At 50.3% G+C, this 18,925-nt stretch overlaps 1 protein-coding gene across 1 annotated transcript in view; it reads right to left on the bottom strand.

The window, feature by feature from the left end:
- Positions 1 to 12,142: 12,142 nt before the first annotated feature.
- The window catches only part of LOC116878038 (protein farnesyltransferase subunit beta), a 64,512-nt gene continuing 57,729 nt past the window's right edge, over positions 12,143 to 18,925 (bottom strand). The window contains exons 10-12 of the mRNA XM_032875182.1: positions 18,551 to 18,662; positions 17,575 to 17,689; positions 12,143 to 12,652 (exon numbers count right to left, since the gene is read on the bottom strand). Of these exons, the coding sequence (XP_032731073.1) occupies positions 12,521 to 12,652; positions 17,575 to 17,689; positions 18,551 to 18,662 (359 nt within the window). The 3' untranslated portion in view covers positions 12,143 to 12,520. The remainder of the gene's footprint in view (positions 12,653 to 17,574; positions 17,690 to 18,550; positions 18,663 to 18,925) is intronic.

Here is an 18,925-nt window from a genome sequence, read left to right on the forward strand (position 1 = left end):
AGAGTTCCACCACGGTAAGAGGAGGCAGCAGAGGAGCTGTCAAGGGCTGGAGGTAAAGGAGGCTCGTTCAACAGCATCATGTTAGCTCTACTCAGCCTAGCGACCAACACTGGCCTGAACTTGTTTCACCTTGAAAGGAAGAGAATTTATGGCCAAAGCACAGCTTAGCTTTGGCTTTCCTGTCTGGCTGACAGGAAACTGCTATTCCTAGACCAAGGGAGGGAGTGAAGTTAAATCGGTTCTTTGATTTGTCCCTCTCTTTAGAATGGCAGTGCTCGGGCTCCTGTCAACCGGATGTCAAGTTCAGAGGATCTCTTTCCGTTATGGGAGTCGATAGGCCATGTCTCTACAACAGGCAGTTTAGAGCATGATCAAAACATGATTGCAATTAGGAAAACAAGGATGCTGGGAGAACAGCATCCCATTTACTAAACACACTCCTTCCCAAGATAGGAAAGATACTAAGAATAAGAAAATGGGGAAAAAGTCAGGTGATTTAATAAGCCCTCAAAGGTCGCATACTTTCTTCTTTTTTGTTGCCCTTTACTATATCTCTTTGTACGTCTGGCCTTAATTACAAATCTACGCAGCTGGCTGGGAAGGGGTGGGCCTCAGGAGCAAGCTGCAGGGGGAAGCCGTGTTTTGAGGTGGAAGGAGTGGCGCAGCTGGGCACGTGGGAGGCGGGCCACGGGGAGGAGGGCAGTGGAGCGGAGAGCCAGCCCTGGCTCCAGGATATTGGCTGGACAACAGCTTGAGTTTTCAGCTTCTCAAAATTTCAATAAGCCGGTTGGAAGAAAAGGGCCCGGGTAGGAGGCTACTAGTTCCTGAGAAGATCTGAACCACCTGGCTGCGTGCTGTGACGGAAGAAAGCAGGTGGCACTGGCAGCAGCTGCCTGGAAAAGAAAATAAGGTAGGAGACCCAGGATGGAGGCTGTGCTCACTGAAGAGGACAAATGAAAGTCGCGGCCAAGTTCCTTCTCGTCTGTCAAGGATGCCAAGGTATGCATCCCCCAGGACACCGAAGTCTTCACCCTGGGTCGCTTTCACAGTGAGTCGCTGCGCTGTGGCGGGCGGCACAACGCCGGGGAACCTGGTGACATGCCTGGTCACTGCAGCAGGCAGCCTCACCAAGGGTCCTGTAAAAGCCACCTCTTTCTCTCTTGCAATGGTAAGCTTGATATTTTCCTACCTTTACGATTGCCCCAAGTGCAAGGGTGTCTTAAATGGCCCCGTTTTTAAAATTCTTAGTATATAGATCCCGTATGTCGAGTAGCTGTAAGTTCAGCAAAGAATTAGCTCAGCTCAGATCTATCATCTTAACTGGGAAAGGTTTGAAAAAAAGACTGACTGGATGAGTGGAGATGGAGCCCCGACCTAGGACTGAGGAGAGCAGAACTCTGTTTCTAATAATAGAGTGATTTATGCTTGGGTTCTGAAGTCAGACTGCCTGAATTCAAAATCCTGGCTCTGACAGTGGCTGCTCATCTCAGGGGAGCCACTTGTCCCAGACTCAGTGTCCCCATCCATAAAACGAGGATAACAGTACTAGCCTCGTAAGGTGGCTGTGAGGGTTAAATGAGATAATGCTTACAATGTGCTTGACCTCAAGCCCTAGTGAGCAGCCAGGTGCCAGCTGTCATTATCTACCCAAGGCACGTGACCGGGGCTGACTGTAAGATGGAAAAATCCAGCTCCTGCAACCAGCCTTCCCTAGAGTATGTGAGAGCGGACATCTCAGTATCCAACAAATGCTACCCACCCCTGAGATGTGCCCTGTCCTTACAACACAAGGTGAATAAAGAGACAGCAAGGGGACCCCAGGACTGGACTGACATAGTCTTTAAAACCAAAGAGGCACCTGTGGATTCCTTCGATCTGCTGCCAGCCCAAGCGAGGCTGTGCCATTCCCTCCTCCTGCTATTTTTTGGCATCTCTGAACTCTGGACACGTGGTGTGCTGCCCACGGTGGTGTTGCTCAGAGCAGGGTCCTTGAGCCATGCCCAGGGTGCTTGTTGAAAGGGTTTCTGGGCACCTGTCTCTCTGACCTAAAGCGTACCATGGCCCAACACCCAGAGTCCATCTGCTCAACAGGCCCTCCCACGTGGTTCTCATGCACTCATCTTTGACCCCCAAAAGTAAAATAATCAGAACAAAAAGCTATTGGAGGAAGTGTAAGACACAGCTGAGCTGAATTAGCAAAGTGGGTGTGAGGTCAGGCCCTTTAAGGCTGCACGTGGGAGAAAGGTGGGGGAAAGGAGAGGGGCTTGGTAAGCCATGCGCTTGATAGGACTGCCCTAATGGCGTTTCCCTTTTCCCAGTGGGGCTCTCACCCTCTTGAGGGCTGCCTAGACGCCCGCTTTCGAAGCCCCCAGCATGGGTGATGGTGTGGGGCCGCACCCATGGCTGTCCCCATATCACACACTGGCTGTCCTCTGGTTGCTAGGCAGGTCTCTAGGCCAGCCGGAGCAAGGCTGTCTCAGACCCGTTAGCCAGGCTCTGCTATGGACAGCCTCCGGGAGCATGAAACTAGAGCCTTTTTTGGTTCCAGTTTCGCTAGACTGAGGAGGAAACCCAGGTGGGGAGGAGTTTGCCGGCCTCTGCTTTGGCCATACAGTGGGAAAAACCACGGTGAGAACTGGGGCCCTTTGGAAGCCCTGCTAGGTCACGAATGAGCAAAGACAGAATGTCTTTCTGTGTGTGGGGTTATTAAGGCATGGACTAATTTAATTAATACAGTGCCAGGCTTTCCTTGGGAAGGGGGTAAACAAAAAATATTTACTGAATTCCTGAGGTGGAAATCAAATAGGCCAAATAACCCATTCCTGGCCAAGTTTGGATAAGCAGGCTGACGTGTTTGCAGGGCTGGAATGACAGCATCAGGCAGGCCTCCTCTTGAGTTCTGGAGGCCCTCCAGGCAAAGGATCGCCACCAGCTGGTGAGTGTCCTTATGGCTTCATCAGGGTCCTGGTGGGGCCGGGAGCCGGGCAGCTTCCGAGCTAGTGCCTGATGGGTTAGGCCCCCGGCTTTGAGTGTGCCTCCTGGATTGGCTCTGGGTGACACTGCACTGGTCTCCTGAGGCAGAACAGGACAGTGCTAGCACAAAGTGCCATTATAAAGCTTAAGTGTGACAGTCCCTCAGCTGTGCCTGGCACTCGGTAAGTACTCACATGTTAGTAGTTCCTAGGTCCTGTCCTGGGCTGTGCAACCGTTAGAGTTTCATTGAAACATGGAGCGAGTAAAACCCATCCTTCAGTGCATTTCATTTTAATCGGTAAAAGAAAGGACGTAAATACAGGTTGAATACGAGAGGGTGGTAACAGATCAGCTTTACTTGTTTTCTGATGGAACTCAAGCAAGACCACAAGTCTTACTACCTTTTGAAAAACTCTGGACTTGGGAAACAAAATACACCCTTGCTAGCTAGATCAGAGCCATGAACCATTACCATACTGGTTCCTTCACCCTGTGTTCCATCCTGGCTTTACTTTGGATTTCTGCACCGCTGGTGGCCCATGCTGGGCCCTGCACAGGAATCCTGCAAGCCCGTCACGTGCCCGCTGGCTCTGTCCTGCTCAGGCCTGCTTCCCATAGTGCTTGAGCCCTTGTGCAGCCTTCCCTCCTGGGGGCCCCTTGAGCTGAGCTGCCTGGAGAGGTGAGGTGGGGACAGGCTAGCCTGTTGTCTCCATGCGGTCTGATGACTAGACTCCAGGGCCCGCACGCTCTAGCTCATGCTGGCTGACCTGTGTGTACCTTGTGCATGCACACACACCCAGCGGGATGGGCGTGTCTAGAAGAGAGCCCAACAGGTGGCCCTAGACAGTTCACAACCAGCTGGGCAGGCTCCTTCCTGTGCCCTGCGCTGGGTGCCAGCTGCACCAGCAGGCCTGTTCTGTCTGCCAGGCCCCATTTAGGGTTGTTTTCCTCTGTGTCCGTGGCAGAAGTGGGGCCCTTGTGTACCGATAGCCTTCTCCGAGCAAAACTGTCCAGCATAGTCTCTGTTAATTTTTCCCAGTAAATTAATGGCCAGAGGGGGTGGCAGGGAAGAAAAATCAAGGATCCAGTGTTAAGAAATCTGTGCCAGAACCTTCCACTCCAGTGCTGAATGTGATGAGGTTGGAGCGCCCTGCCAAGGGAAACAGAAACTAACAGCTACCATAGCAGGCCAGCTGAGAAGGGTACATACTCCGTAAGCTGGCTCCTGCAGGGGCCCAGTGAGCCATGCAGAGTCTGGGTCAAGAAACAAGCCAATGGGTGTGCGACGTGCCACCCACACCCTCAGTCACCCCCAGCTGGAGGAGGCCAGCTGGCAGTGGGGCTCCCACGCACATGCCTGAGAGCCTCATTGTTTCCTATCTTCCAGTGCCATCAACAGCTCACAGGTGGCAGGGCAGGTCTGGGGCTAAAGGACAGTGGCTGCTGGCTTGGGGCCAAAGGCCACAGCAAGGCCAGCCAGCCAAGAGAAGGAATGTCACGTCCACAGCAAATACCTACCACAAGGCCAGTGGGAGACTTCAGGTAGAGGAACTCTGGTTCAAACAATTCGACTAGGTCTCCCACCCAGGAGAGGAGTCCAAGACTGGCCACTCGGCACAGGGCCGCTGGGAACTCTTCGGTGGGCATTTCTAGCTGGCAGCTCCTCCGAGGCCAGGGCCTGGTCTCACACTTGCTGCCTCCTCACTATCACAGTACCTGGCCTCCCACGGGTTACCCTCTGCACACAGAGGTGGCATGCCAAGGGACTCCAACATCTGGCACACATGCGTTCCTGTGCACTTGTCGGCCAGTTCCTGGGTTGCCTCTGGAGGAGTTCAGCCCCGGGCTGTGAGCAGCAGGTGTCTTGAGCGCAGCACTATGGCAGGCGCTGGGGATACTCAGGGCAGATGAGGAAGCGTGTGCCCTCCCTTCAGGAAGCTCAGAGGAGGTAGAGACTGGACTCGAACACGTGGCACAGGATACACGTCTACACTCCAGATGCTGAAGGAGTTGTGAAGCCAGGCCCTCCACAAGAAAGACTTGGTGTGCAGAGGGGCGAGGGACAGGGCCAGGCCCTCGCTTCCCAGGCTCTAGTGTGCTTGCCTTCCTCCCTCCCCACAAGCGCCACGTGGAGGCTTTGGGTGAAGGGAAGGTGGGCCAGAGCCTCCACTCTGCATGGACAGGCTCCCTCTGCCCATTCCACCACAGTCACTAACTGCCTTGGTACCCAGGTTGCGGCAGCCACTGCTCCCAAGAGAGGGGAGAGACATGATGGTGGAGCCCAGCAAAGCATCAGCCTTCCCAGGGGAGCCACATAGTTCTCCTGGGTACTCATTCCATCATCACCATTGTTACCACGCTCCAGGGGTGTGCCTTGCACGACCCCCACACTATCCTGCCAGGCACTGGTCAGCCTGCCTGGGGGCAGAGCCACCTGTAGTCCCAGGGTCCCCTGGCCCTGCCCTCGACAAGGCTGTGACATTTAGCCTACTCTGACTTGGGAGCCGACAGCCTCGGCTCCTGTCACCACCTTTGTCCCATCCGCCCAGGCCATCACAGGTATAGCAGACGACAACATGAAGTCTCACATCCAAGAGCACTGGCATGCGATATTTTTTATTCCAGAAAGAACCGAATGATATCAAAGATTGAGAGAGTGGTATACCGAACCCTAACATACCCATTATCCAGTGTCGACGATTATCAACATGCCACACTTCTTAAAGAAAAGGGATGGCAAAATGCATGATTATGATTTTTTTTATTAGTATTTTCTAAGTAAGGAAGTGTGGAGATGTCAAAGGGACACAGGAACCAGCTGAGAGAGTTAATGGCCAAAGCCAGAACAATGTAAACAATAAACAACACAGTATGGAACATAACCCAGAGTATAAAATCAATACTCCTGAGTCCATACTAATAGACACACATGATTGTATAAATAAATGGAGAAAAGACAAAGCTCCCACAGAAAAATTCCAAATAATTTATGTAGATGCTCCACCTTCAAGGGTGTGGGGGAGAACTCCATTCCTGCGGCGTGGGCCAGGCACACGGACTTCCTACTAGAGGGTACAGTCTGGAAAGGGAAAGAAAGACTCTCACAGCGGGGTAACCAGACACATTGTTCAGCCAGGTGCCCAAGGCTGAGAGCCGTGCGGACACACAGCCCCTTGAGGGGCTGTGAAGACAGGGCGCCTGCCTCTGGGGCCTTCCTTCCAAAACCCACAGCCCCAGTGTATTGGTTTTCACAGAAATCCCAACTGAGGGACACTACGAAATACCTGACCTCCTCAGAACTGTCAAGGTCATACAAAACAAGGAGAGTCTGAGAAACTGTCACAACCAAGAGCAGACTAAGGAGGGACTTGACAACTAAATGTAACGAGGTATCATGGATAGGATCCTGGGACAGAAAAGGGGGATCAGGTAAAAACTCCGTTATTTAACTGAACTACGACCTTTCGTTAGTAGTAATGTATTGATACTGGTTCATTCATGTGACAAATATTCCATACCAAGACCGTAACCGTAGGGAAACCGGCTTAAGGGGTCTACGGGAACTCTGTCTACTATCCTTGCAATTTGTCCCTCAATCCAAAACTATCCTAAAATAAAAAGATTATCTTTTAAAATGTGTTCTTCTTGTTATTTTGCAGGAGTCGTGTTTATGCAGGAGGGGCAGAGGGCAGGGAAAGTTTTCCATGAAGCTGGGCTGGCGAGCAGCACTCTGTCCCCGCCTGCCTGGTTGTTCTTGGATGTACCCAAGAAGTGGGAGGGGAACATCGGCCACCTGGCCTCGTTCTCGGAGCCTCCTGCACCAGCTGGTAGAAAGCAGAGGCGAGGTTATTGCTGGGAAGTGAAAGAGGATGTCCAGGAACCAGTTAGGCGGGCCGGGCCAGGCCGGGGAGGACGGGCTGTCTTCAGGGCTGCGATCTGCTCCCAGAAAGATTGACTCACCACGACCTTGCTTGGGAGTCACACGGTGTCACACTGTGCACTTGGGGTGGCACACTGTGGTGCGCGGAGCATCGCTCTACCAAGGACTTGGCAGAGTGGGAGGTGGCTTAGAAGGGTGAGGTGAGCCTGCCGCTGCTGTTGGCTGTCACTGTCCTCGTTCTGGTAAAAGATGGGGACAGGCATTTGTGGTCTCAGTCGTCCAGCCCTGGAGGTAACCCATGTGTGTTTAGCTCTGGCCCCCATTCCTGAGACCATCCATTTCACCTTCCTTTAAACACCTACGGGGAGGGACACCCATGGGCTTGGAGGCAGCGAATCCGGGGTCAGGTTCAGACTCCACTATTCAGTAGCTAACAAACACGGGTGATTCACTGAAGCTCTCTGCCCTGCTTCTACAGCTATAAAATGCAGATAATCCACCTGCCTCACCCACCTCATGAGGCTGAGTCAAGGATCAAATGAGACAAGGCAGGAGATCAGGAGGAACTCTCTTAGGGGTTATTCTTTGGATGGATGTGGCAAGGGTGGTCCGTGTCCTTCAGCAGGTAAGGACTTTGATGCCCCAGGGGCTGATATGGGGTAGAGTTTCATATATTTTAGGATGCTTTTGGTTGCTGCCACCATTTTACACTCCCATGGAGAGAGCCTGAGGGTTGAGCTGATACAGAAAGATGGAGAAAGGGGGAGAAATCTACCAAAGCCATACAGCCAGGTTAATTTAACTATGTGTTAAATCCAACTCAGGTTGGCTCACATAGCTGAAAAAGCCAGAGACCAGGCAAGCTGCAGGAGCGATGTGCTCAGGGGTCTGGCCATGTTTCTCAGTAAGTCAGGGAGTGTGTGTACTGCTTCTAAGACTGGCTTCCTTCTAGGTAGGAAAATGGTTGTAGGAGTCCCAGACCACACATTCCCTCACAGGAGAAAGGTGCTTTTCCTCCATCATATAATGTCCAGGGCTTCTCCCTCTCTGGTCTGTTTCAGGCCATGTGCTTGGCCCCGCGGCCATCCCCGCAGACAAACCATTTGACTGGCTTCCGCTTGGGTTATTGCCAGATGTGAACAAATTACTGAAGCAAAGAGGGACGGATTAAAACAACTGGCTTAGGCCAGTCGGGGCCTGGACCTGGAGGTAGGAAGGGAATCAGATCCACACAGGCCTACTGGCCGCCACAGTTGGGGAGTGGAGGAATGGATGCCGACCATGTCCACCACAGGTTTCCGTCCCAGTAATAATCCGCTGTTGTAGAGAGCAATGGTGATTTGTCTCCTTAGCATCCATGTCCCTCCATTTGGCTACAACCCTAATTTGCATTTGGGGCTTCATTCCTCCCCCCATGCTTAGACTATGTGTTTCTGATGGAACCACATTTCCCACTCATGCGGGGAAGCATGTGATAAAGACTTAGGTCAGTCAGTGCCCTCTAATCTCCTGGCCACAAGACCACTTCTCGGAAAGGTACTTGGCTTGATCAAAGCCCATGAAACGCAGTGACACTTGCCAGGAAGGAAGACTGGGCCGGTGCCAGCCTCTCGTCTGCAGAACTTCACCCTAAGAGGAGACAAGGCCTGGAGCGACTGCTGCCACCATTTTACACTCCCATGGAGAGAGCCTGAGAGTTGAGCTGATATAGAAAGATGGAGAAAGGGGGAGAAATCTACCAAAGCCATACAGCCAGGTTAATTCCTGGTCATCTCTGTGAATCAACACATTTCCTCTTCACTTTAAGCCGCTTGTAACCATGTCTTAAATCATACAATTCTCCTTCCTGTTCAAAGGCAATAGAATCCCTGAACGGCACGTGTGGGTGTCTGGAGTCTTTGGTACAAACTTTACCGAGCACGGCTGTCATCTGAGACTAGCATTACATGGAAAGATGAGGAAGAATGTTGAATGAACACGGATGGAATTTAGCCTAGATCAGGGGGAGGCAAAGTACAGCCCACCTGGCCAAATCTCGCCCACCGCCTGTTTTCATAAAGTCTGTGGCTGTTTTGTACTCCAAGGGCAGACTGAAGTTGACCAGTTGTTTGCAAAGCTTAAAATATTTAGTATTTGGGGGCGCCTGGGTGGCTCAGTGGGTTAAAGCCTCTGCCTTTGGCTCAGGTCCTGATCCTGGGGTCCTGGGATCGAGCCCCGCATCGGGCTCTCTGCTCAGCAGGAGCCTGCTTCCCTTCCTCTCTCTCTGCCTACTTGTGATCTCTGTCAAATAAATAAATAAAATCTTTAAAAATAAATAAAATAAATAAAAATATTTAGTATTTGGCATTTTACAGAGAAAATTTGCTGCCCCCTGGTGTAGATGGTAGACTAATAAAATAGCAAATACTTCTGCCTCAGCTGAAGGCCTGCATTCCCAAATGGATACCACAGTGAGTCGACCTCCATGATAGACCTCTGTATCATTAGCCTCAGGTCTGATTACCAGCATTAGGAAAGCAAGTTTTCATCGAACTGAAGTTAGCCCAGACAGAGAATGAGAGCCGTCCCGCATCTTTGTTAATATTTAGTCTCTGCATCGTTCGGACGACACAGGCCCTAAGAAAGCCTCCAGACATAAAGAGCATTCATTTCCCTGTCCCAGACCATGACCCTTCCCTTGGAGTTGGGATGCCGAAGCTACTGGAGAATTCCTGCAGATAGCCCAGCAGCCTCCTTCCACAAGGAGGTAGGATCAGTGGCAAGCTGGTGGGAAGACCAGACAACCTCCTCGCTCTTCACAACAGAATGGCACCACTGGGATCCGTGCATCTGACATCTGAAGCCAACGGATTCCACTTCTCCCAACAATAGAGGGCACTGGGGGCTCTACTCTTCCTCCTATGAAGCTCCTGTCACGAGTCTGGCATAGAAAGTTAACATTAATGAAATAGCCAAGGTCATAGGAGCAGCCACCTTGCCAGGGGTTCCTAGCCTCCATCTCTGCTAAGTTCAATCACCAGGAAGCTGCATGCTGAGATCTAAGGCTGGTTCTCAAAGGAAGGCCATCGTGGAGCTGTTATTTAATATTATGGCATATACTTTTGTGTGAAGTCTTCATGAGAAGGAGCCTTCATCAAGGATAGGACTGCCCTGCTCCCAACACAGTGGCCAGAATCTGATGGGTGGTTTCTAACTCAGAAACGATGCCACGAAGAGAAGGCAGTGTAGGAATATGGTTGGCTCGTACTGTTTTTCCAGGGAAGTCTGCTTATCTAGGAGGCTCCCCTTCTGCTCACAGGAGAATCTAGCAGGCTGCCCGACTTATATGGGGCTCAAGGTGGGTCTGAAATGCATCCAAGGGGAAAGCTGGAGCCCATCTGGATACAGACATCTGTGGTAGCTTTGTATTTATTTCCTGATGGACCCCACGTTGAATGCAACATCAGTGTCTTCTACTTAAGGAGCCGCATGATACATTTGAGAATTTCTGTCCAGCACTCACTTGAACGCTGTCAAAGTCAGGAAATCCTCCAGACCCAACTGGGAGCAGGGAGTCTCGTGATTATGCCAGCGTAAAGCCCAGAGATAAAAGAGTGCCAGCAAACGACCCTCTCTTCTCTGGGAGGCACACTTCACCTACCCCTGAGCCAGCACACACCCTCCTGCCTGGGTGTCATAAAGCCAGCTCACACCCGAGCAATCCCTTCCATCTCTTAACCACACCCATTACTGCAACCCAACCCCTAATAACGTGTGAGGCTCCAGGCATGCGAGGGTTTGACCTTTCCTTAAGGTGATGGCCAGCATGCCTCTCCCCATGCTGCTCTGTAGCCCAAGCTGTTACCAGGGCAATGACAGCACAGGGACAGGGATTATATTCCGAGAGGAGGGCACCCTCTCCTCACCCCTGGAGGAAAGCCAGGTGACCGCAGGACTCTGGCCTGTTCGTGTTCTTGTGGCAGCCCCCTGCCCCTGGTCAGGACGACTACCCCCACCTGTGGCTGAGTGCTTGCTTGCCTTAGGACTCGGAGCACAGCCCCTGCCTAGAGTCAGAGGGAGGAGACAGACACAGACCACGAGACGTGGTGTACAGAGTGCTGGGGAGTAAATCAAATTGGGAAAGACAGAGCTTCTCTCACTGTGCGTTAGGTCCACTGTGGCCTCAGCTGGAGGACGTGTCTAAAGGTGGAGCCCAAGCCAGACGCCTGTCTTCGCTCCCATGCAGGGTCTGGAAACCTGCACACAGGAGACGGGCGATCCACGAACAGCCTTCAGTAACTCCCAGCACTGGACGTTCTGAGGGAATTTTCTTGGTACCAGTCACAAATGAGAGACATCATTGAAAAGGTCATTCTTTTATTATTTCAAGGAGGTAATAATACATATAGCCCAATCCGCCAAAGCAATAGGGAATTAGAGGCAGCAAAGGGCGGAGTTTTTGAGAAGGGCCTCATGCTGCATCTCTGAGCGCCTGCCGGCCCGTAGTCCATGGCTGCTTACGAAGGCCAGGTCAGCCACGCGGAGTGTGCTGGGACTGCAGCAGTGGACAGATGGCCCAGCTCGACACCACGCTGACTGAGAAAGGGTTCCCTGTGAGCCGCAGAGGCCCGGACAGGCTGAGCATGTGGGGCGGCCCCCCGCCCACCTCAGCCAGGGTTCCTCGGCTCCGGCCTCACCAGCAGCCGGCCCACCAAGCACTTCATTTTATGTCTGGGGCCCAGAGTGGGCAGGACGTGAATAAATCCTGAGTCAAATTAAGGTGAAAGACTTAGTAGCATTAATACTTGGGATGAGAGAAGACAACACCATCTCTGAGGGGGCCGGGCTGGGGGTCTGACGGAGATGGAAACACGCAGAGGGGTCACTGAGAGGGGTTTTCACATGATGGGGCGGGAGAGGGGTGCGCACTGGGGCTGCTTCCTCGGGTGCAGAACCGAGCTAGAGGTTCATTTCCACTCATAATTGGCTTCCTGGGTCGAAGTCACCACCCGGGTGGCTGAAGCAAAGCGCCTGCGCACCCATCGGGGGCCCTTGGGGAGAGTGTGGCTCGGTTCTCCAGGCAGAGGGGCAGGAGCTCACAACCCAAGGAGACCTTTCTCCCCCACCCGTGGCTCCCTTCCCCTGCAGCCTTGGGCATCTCATAGTGAAGTCCCACCATGATTTTTTCTAGAGAATTCAGTCTGATGGGACCAAAGCTCCCCCTCCCCCTTGGCACAGAGCACTTATTTCCACCCGCAGGACAGCACCTTCCTGGAGACTTAAGGGTGGCGTACGGGGACAGTGGGGGGGGGGGAGGCAGCAGTGACTCATAGATGCCTTTCGTTTCAGTACCACTGTCCAGGCTGGAGAGCTGGTGGCGAGGGCTGCTTCTGCCCAGGGCGCATCGCTCCCCAACAACCCAGGCCAGGCCAGAGCCAGGTTCAGGTGCCACGCGGGCTGACAGATTTTTGGTTTGACAGAGGTGGAAAGACTTTTTAAAAAACCACGCCACTAAGTTCTCCAAACCCAGAGCCATCAGTTTTGTTTTGTTTGACAGGAAAGGACAAAGGACCACAGCCCCATAGTGGCCAAGGCTTATGCAGCACAGAATGTGGTACGTATCGAAATGTATACACCTTGGTCTGACCGGGGAGGTGGGTGAGCAGAGAGCCATGGGAGCCTTGTCTTCTAGGCGGTGGCGGGCTGTGCTTGTGCCTCGTCCTCTCGCTCTTCAAAGCCGGGGACTGGCTTCTGCAGAAAGTGCATGGTGGCCTGGATCACCTTATCTGGTCCGATATTGTACACAGGGTGAGTGGGCTGCTGCAAAGAGAAGGACAGAGGCCAGTTAGCAGCCCCAGTGGTCCCTGGGAATGGGCACAGCCTTCAGTAAAGAAGCCGTTAAATTCAGTAAAGAAGCCGTTAAATTCAATGCACTTGTAAGCATTTATCAGAAGGAGGACTCATCAGAGACACCGAGGAGATCCACCCACAAGGCCCTGATGTCCAAAGACAAGATATTAGTATAAACATTGAACACTACGTGGGACACAAAGGACTACTATATAGCCATTTAAAAACATGCTTTCAAAATATGTAATGATGGGCAAATGCTCATGGAGGAAAACGGTATGCATGTTATCCTAAACTTTTCGAAAATGTGTTCATAGATGTGATTTATAGGCAGAAGTCGGACACAACACCCAAATAGGAATAGTGATGTGATTGTTTTAAATTTTCTTAATTGTACTTTTATATATATTCCAATTATTAAAACAATCATCATGTATTTACATTTGTAATACTGAAAAAGGAACACAACCCTATGATGCAGTAAATGTGTCAGGCCATATTTAAATTCTTTTATATTATTCCATTCCCTCACAGAAACCCAACAGAAACTTTGGGTCTAAGACAGAGTACAGCTGGGGGCCAGTATTCAGGACTCTTCCATTTGGGAAGAATGAAGAAAGGAACAGAACTGTAGGAGAGGTTTAAAAGCTTATTTTTTAACATTTTATTTGTTTATTTTAGAGAGAGAGCGAGAGTGAGTGGGGCAGGAAGGAAGAAGGAGAGGGAAAGAATTCCAAACAGACTGCACCTTGAGTCCAGAGCCCCTTGCAGGGCTTGATCTCAACACCCGAGATCATGACCTGAGCCAAAATCAAAAAGTTCGATGCTCAATGCCTGAGCACCCAGGTGCCCCGAGGTTTTAAAACTTCTAAGAGAGAATACTATGAGCGATTTTATGCCAAAATATATAAAAGTACAGATAAACTCAATAACTCTATAGAGCAATATAATTTTCAAAATTTACTCAAGAAGCTCTTTAAAACATATGACTAAATTAAATCAATAAAACAACTGCTTATTCTGCTACCATCGTTCTTGCCCCAGGATACCAGGCCTCGATGGCTCTTCAAGCAAGTGCTATCAACCTACAAGAAACAGATCATCTCTAACCTGTACAAGCGTTCTCAAAGACTTAAAAAAAAAAAGATGGGGGGGTATGACAGGGAGAGAAGATACCCATCTAATTTTATGAGGCTATGATAGTATCCTGAAATATAAACTGGAAAAAGCAATACAATAAAACAAAATTTTTAGATCAGTTTTTCTTTTGAGTATCTTGCAAAAAATCCTAAATAAAAATACTGGCCAAAAAAATACTAGCAAACTGAATCTAGCAATGTATTAAATACACACACACACACACACACACACACACACACTGTCCTATGACCAAGAAGGGCTGATCCTGGGAATGTAAGGTTATCATCAGAACATTTATTAACAGTAGCATATTTGATTAAAGGAGAAAATCAGGTGCAGAAAAAGCACTCAATAAAATTTAATATTAGATTATGATTGAAACAAAACAACAACCTAGCAAACCAGGAAGTGAAGGTAAGTAACATCCTTAACCAGATAGGGAGTATTTGTCAAAACCCTCAGGGGTGCCTGGGTGGCTCAGTCATTAAGGTCTGCCTTCTGCTCAGGTCACGATCCCAGGATCCTGGGGTCCAACCCCACATCAGGCTGCCTGCTCAGCAGAGAACCTCCCCTTCCCTCTGCCCATCCCTCTGCTTGTGCTCTCTCTCTCTCAAATAAATAAATAAAATCTTAAAATAAAAACAACAGTAAGGATCCTACATAATGGTGAAATTATAAACGCCTTCGCATTACAACCAGAAGCAAGATAGGAGCACCCCCATGACTGTCTCCAGTCAGCACTCTATGGGGACCTTAGACAGTATCTCAAGGCAGAAAAAAGAAATAAAACTCTTAAGAATCAGAAAGAAAGAGGTGCCTGGGTGGCTCAGTTGGTTGAATGTCCAACTCTTGGTTTCAGCTCAAGTTGTGATTTCAGGGTCATGGGATGGAGCCCCATGTCAGAGTCTACTTGAGAATTTTCTCTCTTCCTCTCATTGTGCCCCTCCCCCTACTTGTACTCTCCTCCTACTTACACTCTAATAAATATCTTAAAAAAAAAAAAAAAAAGAACCAGAAAGAAAAAGGCAAAACTGTCCTCATTTTAAAATAACGCCACATTCTAAGTAGAAAATCTAAGAGATTCTACAAGCTATTACAACTACTAAGTAAGTTTAGCAAGGTGGCTAGATACAAAATTAAAATATAAATATCATTTCTGTACTTTAGTAAAAAACCAGTTACAAAATATAAAGGAAGAAAAATCCAATCACAACAGACACAAAAGCTATAAATTTCCTAGGCATAAGTCTAACAAAAGATATGCTAGTCTTTTATGGAGAAAATGATAAAACACCACTGAAGGACGTGTAAGATAATCTGAAAAATCGTGTTCACAAATGGAAAGCCTCAGAAGTCAGTTCTCTCCCATTAATCTTAAGTCCAATGCAAATTCCCATAAAAATTCCATTATAGTTTTTTGTGGGACTTGGTAAGCTGATCCTAAAATCCACAGGAAAAAGCAAAAAGCAAAGAATAGGAAGGCAATTTCGAGTGAAAAGAACAAAGTGGGTGGGACTTGCCTACCTGCATTTAAGATTTGCTTAAGACAGTGCAATAAGGCAAACAGACCAAAGGAACAGAAGAGTCACCTCGGATACAGAAACTCGAGTACGGGACGTACGGGACACACATCAGTAGGACAGTTGTAAACTTCAGTTAGTAGTGGGGCTGGTCAACTGTTCATCCACATGGGAAAAAGAGAAAATTATATCCAACAGACAAAAATCAATTCCAAGAAAATTAAAAATCTAGAGGGAAAGGCAAAACTTTAGACTGTTTGGAAGAAAATGTAAGTATGACCTCAGGGTAGGGAAAGATTTCTTAAGTATCCCTCCCCTCCACACCCTCAAAAACTGAAAAGGCAATAACATTGTTCACTATAAAATTAAAAATCTCCTTTTCAAGAGCAAGAAAAAAAAACATGAAAAGCGAAAAGACAAGCCACGAACTGGAAGAGACTCTACATACACACTACCGACAGAGGATTACTATCAACACACGGAGAACTCCAACAAATGTATGAGAAAAGGGCAAACAATTAAAATCACAAATCAGCAACTGAGGGTTGCTGGGGGGAGGGGGGCTGGGAGAGGGGGGGTGGGGTTATGGACATTGGGGAGGGTATGTGCTATGGTGAGTGCTGTGAAGTGTGTAAACCTGGCGATTCACAGGCCTGTACCCCTGGGGAAAAAAAATATATGTTTATAAAAAATAAAATTTAAAAAAAAAAAAAAAAGGAGAGGAAAAAAAAAAAATCACAAATCAGCAAGAAAGCAAGCAGCCGGCAGCCAAGTCACGGAAGATACAATACAAATGGTCAATGAGCATCTGGAAAGATGCTCAAGGTTACTAGTAATCAGGGGAAGGCAGACATAAAACCGAGGTACCACTTCCCACGTGTCAAACGGCAGAACGGAGAAGTTGGACAACGGTGCGAGTTCCCTGAGTTCTGCGTGAGCGTTGAGTGCAACAACCCCGAGGGGGGCGGGAGGCGCTGTCTAGTGAAGGTGAAGCGCGTGTTCTCTTCAACCCAGCGAATCTCCCCTAGAGAAACTAACACAAGAAAGTACACGGCGAGTCTGTCTGCAACAGCACGAACTGAAACCATCTCCATGTTAACCAACAGAAGGAAAATTGCCGTCCGTTTGCACCCAGGAATACCGTAGAGTTGTTACAATGGATACACCGGAGCAGCACATGAACGCAGATACGTGTCCAAGCACAGGGTCGGCAAGAGAAGCAGCGCACGGGATACGGGCGGCAGGTCATGCTCTAAAAGGCACAAAAGCACACCCTCTCTGTGCTGTTGACGGAGATGGCACAGCGACACCGGCTGGCAAGACAAGTGTCAAACTGAGGACAAGGTGATGCTGGGGAGGTGGGTAGCGAGACAAAGGGAAAAAGGTTGTGTGGGAGGCAAATATGGAAAAAACTGTTAAGACTTGAAAAAGCTGAGTGATGGTTACTCCGATTTGCTCTGCTTATTAGTGCGGTTGAGCGTCTTTCTGTCTATCGCCTGGCCATTTGTGTTCCTTCTATGGGAGCTATTTTGTGACCGTCTGCATGGACCCCATTATTTGTCAGCTATGGACAGTGTAAGCTGGAGTCACATCCCAGGCTCAGGTCTGGGCTCAGGGGTGTTTCATTGTGGCCGGGCTGCTCTAGGGCTGGAGGTGGGCTGAACTTCCGGCCCTCGTGGGGCTGACAGTTTTGGGGGGCGGCAGACAAAAACGAGTTAAACACACACATTACAAATTGTGCTGGGGAGGGCACAAACAGGGCACTGTGGTGATGCATTTCAGGGAGACCTCGTTTAGAGGAAGTCTGGAAGCTTCTCGGGAGAGCGGCTATGCCAGCTGAGGGCTCCAGAAGACAGCAGGCCATGCGCCAGCGCTGTGTGGCTGCAGATTCCAGAAACTTACTGCCTCTGAGCAGCTCCCTTTGAGGAACTAATGGTTAAGAGGTTTGGGTCCTGAGGCAGGGGGTAAAGGCACAGATCCTCTGTGGCAGACTAGACCCCACCCCCCGACCTGGAAGCCTGAGTTTGCCTTTTGGTAGTTTCCTCTCAGTCACAAGCTCCTCCGGGAACGTGTGAATCCAGGAGGGTCTGGGGGAACAGTGTGCTCGCGGGCCCGCGCACAGGATATGCACAGAGGGTTCTGCACGGCAAGAGCAGCTGCTCTGCTCTCTTGGTAAGCCCCATCCTGGGGGCCCTGTGCAGAAGAGGTATCACATCTGCCATCCCACCTTACCAGGGCATTTTCCGGCACTCCCAGGACTACATCGTGCAACATGGCTCCACTGCCAAAGTGCTGGGCTATGGACAGGCCACTCAGGCAGTAGCAGGTGTGGTAGAAGTCCCGAGACCTGCAAGGACAAGGTGAGGACAAGCCCTCTGAGCAAGGGCTCCTCTGCTCCCCACAGATCCCCACAGGCGCAGCCTCCCACAAGAGATCCAGACCCAGGATGCACCCCCACGTCCCACTGCCACCCAGCAGCCTTTCTCAAAGCCCCGTCCTTCCGCCCTGGCCCACAGCGGGAACTGTCCCCGTGGGCTTGGCCCCTCTGGGGTCCCTCCTCTTCTTCTTCCCTCTGGTCTTCTAGAAAGGGCTCTCCAGGGTGGTGCTGGTGCTAAGTTAATATACTTCTCTGAAAGACTACCAAAATGCCTGGAAACTGGCCACGTTCTTCCCGATCAACTGCTCGAGACTAGCCCGGAGCTGGGCCTTCCCCAGTGTGTCAGCTGGGGCAGGGTGTGTCCAAGCCCAGTAGCCATGGGACAGGATTTATCTGATTTCCCTTTGCTTTGACTGTGGTGCCTAAAGATATCCAGTGTATGTGGCAACAGTGGTGATTATAATTTCTGTTTACGACACTCAAGGGTTTTAAAATCCTGTATCCTGTTCTATTTAGATCAGTTTAGTTAAAAAAAAAAAAGTGGGGGAGGAAAGAAAAGCTATGCACCAGCAATCTGTATGACTTACCTGGGGGGGGGTGCACATAAGCATGGGGAAAGGATGGGCACTGAGGATGCCAGGATGGCACTGGAAGGGGGTGCCCCCACCACAACTAAGCAGCTGGACGCAAATAGACTCCCCACACCCCACCCCCGAATACCGGACTCTTAAAGGTCAGCAGCTGCTGCCCTCTGCAGAGCCCTGGGTAGGCCTGAATGGCACACCCTCCCTCCCTTCCCCATGGCCCCCTCCCCTGAGAGAAGGCACTCACTTGCCAGGTTTATCCAGAAGCCCCCCCGCAGGGCACTGGCAGCACATGAGGATGTACTCCTGCAGGGCCTGCTGATGAAACATCCAGTGGCTCATGCTGAGGGCAGGGTCGCCTGCAGAAAGGCAGAGGATCAGCACCGGCCCAGGCCCGGGACACCGCCAGTATCAAGGACAGTCTTTGTACTTTATTACCCACTGGGGACAGTCAAGTTTTCCCTCTGTTCTTCCTGGACGAATTCTGAAAATTGCATTCTCAGGACACTCAACACTTTCACCCAAGTCCCGTGATATGTCCCTTCTCCTGACCTTTGACTCCAGTCAGAGCAGCACAGAGTGGATGCCGGTCTGAGACCATATCCGTGCAGTTGCTTCCGCC

This window comes from Lontra canadensis, unplaced genomic scaffold (genome assembly GCF_010015895.1).
Source record: "Lontra canadensis isolate GAN:19392208 unplaced genomic scaffold, GSC_riverotter_1.0 scaffold55, whole genome shotgun sequence".
In the NCBI taxonomy this organism is placed as follows: Eukaryota; Metazoa; Chordata; class Mammalia; order Carnivora; family Mustelidae; genus Lontra; species Lontra canadensis.